The following is a 12,471-nucleotide window of genomic DNA, read 5'->3' on the forward strand; positions in this document are numbered from 1 at the left end:
TGGATTTCGCCGCTGCCTGTCCTTTCTTAGGACCTTCTGGCCAAATAAATAAGACATCAGTTTTACTAATCTTAGCAGCTGCCTTCAAATAGATTTTTCACTGCTCTCACCACATCAAGACAATGTAGTGACTTTTCTTCCCTGGAACATGGTTTTGGAAAAAACAATGACAGGACAATATCTTGGTTCAGGTGAAAATCTGAAACTATTTTTGACAAAAAGTCTGGACGAGGGCGTAACACCACTCTGTCCTCATGAAAAATTAAATATGGCTCTTTATAAGAAAGAGCAGCCAATTCCGAAACCCTCCTTGCTGAGCATATAGCAACCAGAAATACCAACTTCCTTGTCAAAAGGACTAAGGAAATATGTTGTATCGGTTCAAATGGCTGTTTTTGTAACACAGACAAAACTAAGTTCAAGTCCCAAGGGTTCAAGGGAGGTTTGACAGGCGGATTAAGCCGCATTACCTCTTGTATAAAACTCGGACTAAAGAATGTGTAGCAAGCGGTCTTTGAAATAAGACCGATAAATCTGAGACTTGGCCTTTAATAGTACTCAAGGTCAATTTCATTTTTACCCCTAATTGTAGAAAAGCAAGAATTCTGCCTGTGATATATCTCCAAGGGTGCCAACCCTTGGATTCACACCAGGAAATATAAGCCCTCCAGACCCTATAATATATAGTTCTGGAAGCTGACTTCCTTGCATTAATCAGGGTAGAGATAACTGACCCGGAAAGCCCACGTTTCTTTAGAATATGGGTTTCAATAGCCAAGCTGTTAAATTTAGAGACAGTAAGGAAGGATGGAATATTGGTCCCTGTGAGAGCAGATCTGGCCGTAGTGGGAGGGACCATGGGCCCTCCACTGCCATCTTTATGATTTCTGCATACCATGACCTTCTGGGCCATGCTGGTGCCACCAGAATTACCAGCTTTCTTTCCAGCTTGATCCTGCAAAGAATACAAGGCAGCAACTGAATAGGGGTGAATGCATAGGGGTCACCAATGCATCTGTTCCGCATGCGAGTGGATCCCTTGTTCTGGCCACAAAGTTGACCAACTTCATGTTGAACCTGGACGCTAGAAGATCTACGTCCGGAGTCCCCCACCTTTGGCAAACAGCCTGAAATATGTCGGGGTGAAGAGACTATTCCCCTAGGAATAACTGCTGGTGACTCAAGGTCTGCCTGACAATTCTCTACTCCCGGAATGAAGACTGCGGATAGGCGCCGAACATTCCTTTTTGCCCAAGTTAAAACATGGTTCACCTCTCTCTGCGCTGAGAGACTTTTAGTTTGATATAGGCCACAGCTGTGGCATTGTTGGATTGAATACTGACAGGACAATCCCGTAACCTGAAAGTCCAGGCCTTTAGAGCCAGACGCACTGCCCAAATGTCTAGGATATTGATGGGCAAGGTTCTTTCGGTTCTTGACCACTGTCCCTGGACAGTTGTCTTTTCTAGTACTGCTCCCCAGTCTGAAAGGCTGGCATCCATCCTTACCACTTTCCAGATGACTGGTCTGAAGGTTTTTCTATTCAACAGATTTTGGGTTAGTAACCAAGTGAGGCTTTGGGACACTCTTGGGGACAGCCGCACTGGCAAGTCTAAAGCTTGAATTGTTTTGTTCCAAGCAGACAGGATACTGTTTTGCAACAGTCTTGAATGAAACTGGGCATAGGGAACTGCTTTGAATGAAGCCACCATGGTTCCTAGCAACCTCATGCAAAGGCGAATGGAGGGATCGCCTTTTGATCTGACCATCCGCACTAGCTCTCTCATGGAGTTGATTTTTGCCTGAGGCAAGAACACCTTTTCCTCGGCTGTGTCTATGATCACACCCAGGTACTCCAGCCTTTTTAGTGGTATTCAGGAAGATTTCTCCAGGTTGAGAATCCAACCCAAACTTTCCAGATAATTGGTTGTAGTGCATACGCTTTGCTCCAAATGAGCCACCGACTGATCTATTAGTAATAGATCGTCTAGGTACGCTACGACTGTTCTGCCCTGTGCCCTTAAACTGGCTAGAGATGGGGCCAGCACTTTTGTGAACACCCGGGTTGCTATGGCTAGCCCGAAGGGCAGGGCTACATACTGAAAATGCTGCTGTTCTAACTCGAACCGCAGAAACTTTTGGTGAGCGGGAAATATAGGGACATGCAGATATGCATGCCTGATGTCGATTAATGCCAGAAGTTCTCCTCCTAGAAGGACAGCAACTACTGAGCTGATCATCTCCATGCAAAAGATGCGGATCTTCAGGAACTGATTTAGATTTTTTTAGATCAAAAATGGGTCTGACATGCATAAAAAGATCTGAATAAAACCCCAGACCTTGCCCTTTAGTGGAGAGCTGTATGATCACCCCTTGAGATATTAATTGGTCTAGTGCCTGAAACAGAGATCTGGATCTTTGGGAACGCTTGACCTCATGAAGCGAGATGGTGGAAAGTCCAGAAATTCCAGCTTGTACCCCAGCGTTACCGTGGAGATGACCAATCTGTCCTGAATTTGCTCTTTCAGAAAACTGCAGAAGTCTTCCCCCCACCTTGGTGAGGGGGGTTGCCTATTCGTGATGAGGCTTTAGGATTCTGCTTTGCAGGTTTCCGACCCCAGGACTTCTTTTGAGTCTGGGTCTGACCCGGAGGTTTTCCTCTAGAGTCTGCCGGAGGCCGTCGCCACTGCCTAGAGGCAGAAGCCTAAGGCGCAAGGGAAAGAACCTGTTTAAATGAAGGGCGTTTATACTTTCTTTTGACTGGCAAAAGAGTACTTTTCCCACTAGAAATTGTTTGGATATATTTGTCCAAGTCTTCTCCAAATAGTCACTCCCCATGAAAAGGGAATCCAGTTATGAGGTTTTAACATGGTGCTTCAGCTGACCAATTTTTTAACCACAGGATTGTACGCATATGCACAAGAATAAGCATAAAGCGGGACTCCTGGTGAACAGAATCATAATGCTTTTGGTAGTTCAGCCAATTCCCGAGCTTGTTGTGCAGGAATCTCTCTAAGGGCCTGTTTAAATTGGTCATTGACAGACTCCTATTGCAGCGACTGCAGGCTGAGTAACGGCACCTGCCAAGGAAAAAGTAGATTTTAACAGGGATTCCAACTTTTTATCTGTTGGATCATTAAGCATTTGTGCATTGTCTATAGGATAAGTTAGGCCTTTATTCACACTGGAAATCGCAGCGTCAACTGCTGGTACTTTCCATTTTTTGGATAATTTCTCCTCCAGGGGATAGAAAATTAAAAATCTCTTAGGAGGGAGAAAAGGCTTATCCGGGTGATCCCATTCAGCAAAAATAAGCTGTTCTAGTAATGCATGTGCAGGAAATGCATGCAAAGGCTGAGAAAGTTTTAAAGGAACCCAAGGAAGAAACCAAGCTTTCAAGAGACTGCGTTGGGGGCAGCACGAAAGTGGAACGAACCATCTCTGTAATGCCCCGTACACACGGTCGGATTTTCCAATGGAAAATGTCCGATCGGAGCGTGTTGTCGGAAATTCCAACCGTGTGTGGGCTCCATCAGACATTTTCCATCGGATTTTCCGACACACAAAGTTTGAGAGCAGGCTATAAAATTTTCCGACAACAAAATCCGTTGTCGGAAATTCCGATCGTGTGTACACAAATCCGACAGACAAAGTGCCACGCATGCTCAGAATAAATAAAGAGATGAAAGCTATTGGCCACTGCCCCGTTTATAGTCCCGACGTACGTGAAAGATCGGGTTTTCCGACAACTTTGTGTGACCGTGTGTATGCAAGACAAGTTTGAGCCAACATCCATCGGAAAAAATCCTAGGATTTTGTTGTCGGAATGTCCGAACAAAGTCCGACCGTGTGTAAGAGTTGAAAAAGGCTGTGAGGCTGAAAAAGGTTCATCTACCATTGTTTTCTCCACAGAGGAATCATCAGTTTGTTTTTCCTCCTGATCGACTCGTGCTAACACCTCATCCTGAGCCCACTGTTCTCCTTGCAAAAGTTCTGAAGTGGGGGAGGGGGATCTAGCACGCTTCCTATCCATTTGAATGGAGGATGAGGTTAAGGCCGCTAAATCTTCCTTCCAGACCCTGCAGGGAGAAGGAAAGGACATCTTCAGTCCAGTATACAGGGGCTGAGATGTGAGAAGCAGCTGCACCAATCAATTTATTCCAATGGCTCACCCTGACTTGCCATAACTGGTAATTCAGGCGAGGATGACAGCGTGGAAATGCGACTCGAGATCCTAACGCCTGGGGGTGAAACCTTTACTTTTTTGTAGTGTCTTTTTTGGTAGGCATAGTTTTAAGTACAAAAACACAGCCACTATAAAAATTACACTTAATCGCTGAATATAGTCATTTGACATTTAAAGCCGCTAGAAAGTTCAGCCTAGTGCTAGGAAAAAGGTGTCCTTTCTGTATCAGGAATGCCAGTTTGCAACCCTCACGTGTCCCACAGCTCCTGTATCCCTGTGTTGCAGGCTGCTTGTTTCCTCCTTGTCAGCCAACGTTGACGGCACCGCACTTAGGCCCCGCCCCCCGAGAAATGTTCCGCCCCCTTTTGCATTTAAAAATGTGCTCGTGCCACAGACCCAACATGAGGGGGGAAGGGGAGGCAGAGACCCGTCCAGCAGCAGGCACCAACAAACGTAAAATCAGCCAACAGTAATAAAATTAGCAGTAACAGTGGGACCTCCGCACCCCCCCCCCCCCGCGGCGGGGGGGTAATGCAAGGGGGTTACGGCGCTGATGTCCCCCTAACCCTCTGGTCCCTTCAGTGGGGAGAAAGAAAACATTTGCAGATTTCTTTTACCCCGATAAAAAATCTCCCTGCACGCGCTGCTGTGACCACACACACAGACTGAGCTTTACAGTGAAGACAACAGAGTTAGAGCCCTTGCACACTGGGGCGGTTTGCAGGCGCTATTGCGCTAATAATAGCGCCTGCAAACCGCCCCGAAAGTGCCGCTACTTTCATTCCAGTGTGCAAGCCCCGAGGGCTTGCACACTGGAGCGATGCGCTGGCAGGACGGTAAAAAAAGTCCTGCTAGCAGCATCTTCGGAGCGGTGAAGGAGCGGTGTGTATACCGCTCCTTTACCGCTCCTGCCCATTGAAATCAATGGGACGGCGCGGCTATACCGCCGGCAAAGCGCCTCTGCAGAGGCGCTTTGCGGTGGTATTTAACCCTTTCTCGGCCGCTAGCGGGGGGAAAACCCCCCGCTAGCGGCCGCATACCGACGGTAAAACGCCGCTAATATCGGCGTTTTACCGCCGACGCCGCCCCCGCCCCAGTGTGCAAGGGCTTATGCACAGACTCCCTCTAGTGGAGAATTAAGGCACTTTTTCCCTAATGGAAGAATACATAGGTGTTTTTAATACCCAAGTTTCTTCCCTTACCTTATTCCCGCCGCAGGATTTGCTGAATTAACAGACAATCCAACCTTCACCCATCACGGCGGGCTGCGGGCTTCAAGGACCGGGTCCCTAAATATCGGGGTTCCAACTCACTTGGTCCTGTAAAGCACCCCACCAGGAAAGCTAGGTAATGTAGCAAGACCAAAGCCCTGGGTTTCTGGGGTCCAGCCCTACAACGAGAGGCGTTACAAGCAAAATCTTGTGCTTTAGATATGAGGCCAGGTACCATCTTTTTAGGCCTTAGGGGCACTTTGGATGGATCTGGTCTTTATAGAGGCTATTTATACCCAGGATAAATCCCTCCTGGAGCCCCTCAGAGAACATCTTCGCTCGTGACCAATACCTTAGACACTGGCGAAAAAACTGATGTGCTCCTGGAAGGAGGGGGGGGTTATATAGGGAGTGGACTTCCTGGATTGCGTATAACCAGTGTCCATCACCTGAAGGTGGCCTATAACTCATTAAGTAATTACTTAAGACTTTCCCATGATGTACGATAAAGAAATGTAAGCACATTGTTTCCCTGGAAGCCCAGATTCTGGATCTGGGGAAGCAACTGTCAGCACTGAGAAGTCCCTCCATACTAAAGGATAGTCAGGAATGTACACGGCAGGTGCCGGCAGGGGCCAGCACAGAGGCAGGTGGAGACAAAGAGTTGCAGGCACTAGGAAAGAGTAGATGGGTGACAGTCAGCAAGGGTAGAGGGGGAAGTGCCAGGGAGGCTGATCCCGGGCTGCAGCATCCCAATAAGTAAGCTCCATTGAGTGACATTGGTGAAACCAGTCAGAGACCAGCACTGCTGGAGCTGAGGGACTCTCCTAGCTGCCGAGGGAAGAACTCCTCCAGTGAGAGTGGGGGGGAAGCGAAGGGCAAGGAAAGACAGATTCTGGTGGTAGGGGACTCAGTTCTTAGAAGGTCAGAGAGGGCAATCTGTAAAAAAGACCTGAAGCACCGAACTGTATGTTGTCTACCCGGCACTCGGGTTCGGCACATCACGGATCTTGTGGACAGATTACTGGGGGGGCTGGGGGAGATCCGGCTGTCATGGTGCACGTTGGCACCAATGACAAAATCAGAGGCAGATGGAGCGTCCTAAAGAATGATTTTAGGGACTCGGGAGCAAAAATGAGGAAAGGAATCTCCAAAGTAGTATTCTCAGGAATGGTACATCGAGCCACACCAGAAAGGCAGAGGGAGATTAGGGAAGTAAACAAGTGGCTGAAGAGCTGGTGTAGTAAGGAGGGTTTTGGGTTTCTGGAGGACTGGGCTGACTTCTCAGTCGATAACTAGTACTATAGAAGGGATGGACTGCACCTAAATGAGGAGGGTGCAGATCAGCTGGGAATGAAGATGGCTAAAAAGTTAGAGGGGTTTTTAAACTAGGCGACGGGGGGAGGGTCCAGAGGTAGAGATAGTCAACACGGAACATATTCCAGAGGGTAGTATGGGGGGCATTAGTGATAGGTTGACCAAAGCACATAAACCCAAGGTAAGTATAGTGGCAAGTCCTAGTTGCAATCTCAGAACACCCAATAAGAGGATGATTTGCGACCGGTCTAAACTACGTGGCATGTTCACCAATGCCAGGAGCCTGGTGGACAAGATGGGTGAACTAGAGATACTGTTGTACGAGGAGGATTTGGATTTTGTGGGAATGTCAGAGACCTGGTTCAACAGTGCTCATGATTGACTGGCAACCATTCAAGGGTATACCCTTTATCGCAAGGATAGAGAGGGTAAAAAAGGGGGAGGGGTATATATATCAAGAATAATGTACAAGTGAATGTGAGAGATGACATCACTAAGGGAGCTAGGGAGGAGGTGGGATGAAGCTAAGGGGAAAATAATTCTAGGGAGTATGCTTTAGGCCCCCTAACCTGAGGGAGAAAGGGGAGACAGATCTATCACAAATTGGATTAACAGCAAGGATGGGAAGTGTTATCATAATGGGGGATTTTTAATATCCAGACATAGACTGGGCGGAGGGAGCCACGCATTCATCTAAGGCTCGCCAGTTCCTAAATGTCTTGCAGGACAATTTGTGGGTCAGATGGTAGATGCATCAACTAGAAATAAAGCGTTACTGGATCTACTGATTACCAACAATACAGACCTGATCACGGATGTGGAAATACGGGGCAATTTAGGTAACAGCGATCACAGGTCAATTGGCTTCAGTATAAATCACACAAAGAGGAAACATAAGGTAAATACAAAGACACAGAATTTCAAAAGAGCTAACTTCCCTAAACTACGAACATTGCTAGAAGGCATAAATTGGGATAAAATCTTAGGAACAAAGAACACAGAGGAGAGATGGGTTTGCTTTAAGAGCATATTAAATAAGGGCATTAGGCAATGCATCCCACTGGTTAATAAATTTAAAAGAGCGAACAAAAGTCCTGGATGGCTTAACTCCAATGAAAAAATGCATATAAAAGCAAAAGAGAAGGCCTTTAAAAAATACAGGGTTGAGGGATCATCATCAGCATTCAGACTTTATAAAGAATGCAACAAGAAATGTAAGGGTGCAATAAGGACGGCTAAGATAGAACATGAAAGAGGAAGCACCTCCATGGTTAACAGAGAACAGCATTAAAATTAGACTTGGGAAACTTAACATTAATAAATCACCGGGACCAGATGGCTTGCACCCAAGAGTACTTAGGGAACTCAGTCAAGTAATTGCCAGACCATTGTTCCTAATTTTTACTGACAGTCTGCTGATTGGAATGCTACTAGCTGATTGGAGAAAAGCCAGTGTAGCACCAATATTTAAAAAGGGCCTAAAATACATCCCTGGGAATTACAGACCAGTTAGCCTAACATCAATAGTATGCAAACTCTTGGAGGGGATGATCAGGGACTATATACAAGATTTTAGTAATGAGAACGGTATTATTAGCAGTAAACAGCATGGATTAATGAAGAATCATTCTTGGCAAACCAATCTATTCACCTTCTATGAGGAGGTGAGTTGCCATCTAGATAAAGGAAGGACCGTAGATGTGGTGTATCTGGATTTTGCAAAAGCATTTGACACAGTTCCCCATAAACATTTACTGTACAAAATAAAGTCCGTTGGCATGGACCATAGGGTAAGTACATGGATTGAAAACTGGCTACAAGGGCGAGTTCAGAGGGTGGTGATAAATGGGGAGCACTTGGGACCAATCCTGTTTAATTTGTTCATAAACGACCTGGAAGATGGGGTAAACAGCTCAATCTCTGTATTTGCGGACGATACTGAGCTAAGCAGGGCAATTACTTCTCCGCAGGATGTGGAAACCTTGCAAAAAGATCTGAACAAATTAATGGGGTAAGCAACTACATGGCAAATGAGGTTCAATGTAGAAAAATGTAAAATAATGCATTTGGGTGGCAAAAATATGAATGCAATCTATACACTGGGGGGAGAACCTCTGGAGGAATCTAGGATGGAAAAGGACCTGGGGTCCTAGTAGATGATAGGCTCAGCAATGGCATGCAATGCCAAGCTGCTGCTAACAAAGCAAACAGAATATTGTCATGCATTAAAAAGGGGATAAATTCCAGAGATAAAACGATAATTCTCTCGCTCTACAAGATACTGGTCCGGCTGCACCTGCAGTATGCTGTCCAGTTCTGGGCACCAGTCCTCAGGAAGGATGTACTGGAAATGGAGCGAGTACAAAGCAGGGCAACAAAGCTAATAAAGGGTCTGGAGGATATTAGTTATGAGGAAAGGTTGCGAGCACTGAACTTATTCTCTCTGGAGAAGACACGCTTGAGAGGGGATATGATTTCAATTTACAAATACCATACTGGTGACCCCACAATAGGGATAAAACTTTTTCACGGAACAGAGTTTAACAAGACTTGTGGCCACTCATTAAAATTAGAAGAAAAGAGGTTTAACCTTAAACTACGTATAGGGTTCTTTACTGTAAGAGCGGCAAGGATGTGGAAATCCCTTCCACAGGCGGTGGTCTCAGCGGGGGGCATCGATAATTTCAAGAAACTATTAGATAAGCACCTGAACGACCACAACATACATGGATATACAAGGTAATACTGACATATAATCACACACATAGGTTGAACTTGATGGACTTGTGTCTATTTTCAACCTCACCTACTATGTAACTATTTACCGTATTTATCGGCATATAACACGCACTTTTTTCCCCTTAAAATCAGAGGAAATTCGCGGGTGCGTGTTATACGCCGATCCCTGCCAATCCCCCCCGCTGTTTGTGAGCGGAGCGAAGCGGCCGCCAATATACATACATAGCCGAGTGTACCCGGCTAGGCTCAGCTAGCTCCATTCACAGTCAAGCCCAGTCCCGCCCTATGATGGACATAACACAGGGACTGGGCATGACTGTGAGCGGAGCTAGCCGAGTACACTTGGCTATGTATGTCGGCTCTTCTCGGCTCCGCTCACATTCACGCCCAGTCCCACCCTATAATGGACATAACACGGGGACTGGGCGTGACTGTGAGCGGAGCTAGCTGAGTACACTTGGCTATGTATGTCGGCTCTTCTCGGCTCCGCTCACATTCACGCCCAGTCCCACCCTATAATGGACATAACATGGGGACTGGGCGTGACTGTGAGCGGAGCTAGCTGAGTACACTTGGCTATGTATGTCGGCTCTTCTTGGCTCCGCTCACAGTCACGCCCAGTCGCGCCATTGGACCTGTGTTATGTCCATCACGGGACTGGACGGGACTACGAGTGGAGCCAAGAAGAGCCGAGACCGGCTCTGTGTATCTTGGCAGCGGCACCATATTTAAACCGCAAATGATCTGACAAGGCTGCAAATGACACTGACAAGGATGCAAATGGCACTGACAAGGATGCAAATGATCTGACAAGGATGCAAATGACACTGACACGGATGCAAATGACACTGACACGGATGCAAATGACACTGACACGGATGCAAATGACACTGACACGGATGCAAATGACACTTTTAAGGATGCAAATGACACTGTCAAGGATGCAGATGACACTGACAAGGATGCAAAGGACACTGACAAGGATGCAAAGGACACTGACAAGGATGCAAAGGACACTGACAAGGCTGCAGATGGACACTGATAAGGCTGCATCGATGGGCATTTAAATGTACGTTTTTTTCCTTAAAAAGTGTTTTTCCTTAAAATTCCCTTCTAAGCCTGGGGTGCGTGTAATACGCCGATAAATACGGTATATGTAAGCACACTTGTCAGCGTTAAATCTTAAATGTAGTATTTTTTTGGCATACAGCACCAAACACATTAGTTATGTGTAATTGTGTATACTCCTTTACCTGCAAGCTGCTGCTTCTTGTTAAAATCTTCCCTTCAGTGCATTTCAGAGTTGCCAGATATTGCCCTGAGTGGCTACTACCTGGTGCTGTGGAAGTTACAACCACTGCTGCTAGTCTGAAAAGTTGTGCAGCTCGCTCTACCACCCCCTTTTGCCCTCCGCCATTCAGAGAGCTTGTATTTCTTTTCTTCAACAATGCATTATTCTTTGAATGGGCGGTGAAAGATCCTATCATTCACAGAATGTGATGCATTGTCAGAGAATAGTAATACGAGTTTAGTGAATGGTGAAAAGGGCAGGTGAGAGGCGCAACTTTTCAGATTACCAGTGATAGCTGTTAATTCTTACAGTGACGGAAGGCAGTCTCTCAGGACAATATCCAACAACTATGAAGGAGGTACTGTAGGGAAGATCTTAATAAGAAGGAGTGTCATTTGCATCCGTGTCAGTGTCATTTGCAGCCTTATCAGGTAATAAGACACACACCACTAAATGTAATTAATATGTTTGGCGTTGTATCCCAAAATAAAAAAATGTAACTTCAGTTTTAAATGTTTTTTTTTTCTCAACTCTCTAATGTCCATTTTGTTGTACAGCCTGATAAGAAATAAGAAAAAAATACCTACTGGTCAAATCAACATGTAATAAACCTTTGGGGAATCAGAAAAACAAAGACTGTTGTGTTAATGCTACTGCCAGACTTCACAAATGCCATTTTATTTATTTTGTCCATAGTTACACTTTAATTATGAATTGGCAGTTAGATATCAGACACGCTATCATCATTAGTGAACCTTGATATCTTGTATTTTTCTTACATTGATAACACTTACTTTTCTCCAAAGAACTTCCTCCAGAACTCTGCAGCATCTGCTTTTGTTATACGGAAGTTATCCCCTTGAAACTGTCCATTGGGAAAGATTGCTTTAATTTCTGCCAACATGTGGCTAAATATTAAGGACAGCTTTGTAAGGTTTCTCCTGCAAAGAGAGGGAAACAAATTAAGCATGTGATAATTTCTGATTTCTTTAGCACCACATTTTTTTTTTTAAATCCAAGTCTATCCTTCTCTTATAGGCTGTCAATTCTTCATTTTTTTAACCATTTCACATGTACTTACCTTAATTTTAACATATTCAAAATTCTTTTTGTTAGGTCCTTCTTACCCTGCAGTTTTTTGTAAAAAAACATTTTTCTGGTTCTTGTGGGTGAAATATACACAAAACTTTCTGTATATAGTACAAAATATCTCCTGTAATCACCCCAACCTGTATACAACTATCAGCTATACCATACTTGCCAACTCTCATGCATTCGACTGGACAGTCCCACTTTTTTGCTAATCATCCCACCTCAACTGTGTCCTGAGCTTTGTCCAGGGAATGAGCACTTCCGCACACTTTGCTGTACATGACAGAAGGCATACTGTGGAGCTTGGGACCCCGCACAAGTGTAGGCATTTCAATGGAGTATACCATTCTGCATTGCACCACGGGGGAATACTGTGCATACTGTGTAGCCTGGGATCGCCTCTCTCCACCTCCAGAGGGCATTGCAACTTGGAAGTGGGGTGCTGCATCATTCCTGGGCACTCTTTGGCTTCAGGATAGATGCCAGGGAATGCCTGAGCAGTCAAATGACATTGTATACCAATGTTTGGCCAGGATCTAAAAGAAGATGGAGAGAATGGTAATGGCAGTGGCAGAGATGTGCTGGAGGGTGGGGGTATGAAGGCTAAGCAGTTTTGGGGAGGGATCATGGGGGGC

General features: G+C 45.5%; 1 protein-coding gene across 6 annotated transcripts in view; it reads right to left on the reverse strand.

Moving 5' to 3' along the window:
* The window catches only part of CBLB (Cbl proto-oncogene B), a 333,732-nt gene that overhangs the window by 210,800 nt on the left and 110,461 nt on the right, over nucleotides 1-12,471 (reverse strand). For all 6 annotated transcript variants that reach the window (XR_012241626.1, XM_073614961.1, XM_073614960.1 and 3 more), the window contains exon 3: nucleotides 11,539-11,685. Coding sequence is in view for 5 of the 6 variants with exons in the window: in XM_073614961.1 (XP_073471062.1) it covers nucleotides 11,539-11,685 (147 nt within the window). In the remaining variant the exon portion in view is untranslated. The remainder of the gene's footprint in view (nucleotides 1-11,538; nucleotides 11,686-12,471) is intronic.

This window comes from Aquarana catesbeiana, linkage group LG02 (genome assembly GCF_042186555.1).
Source record: "Aquarana catesbeiana isolate 2022-GZ linkage group LG02, ASM4218655v1, whole genome shotgun sequence".
NCBI lineage: Eukaryota > Metazoa > Chordata > Amphibia > Anura > Ranidae > Aquarana > Aquarana catesbeiana.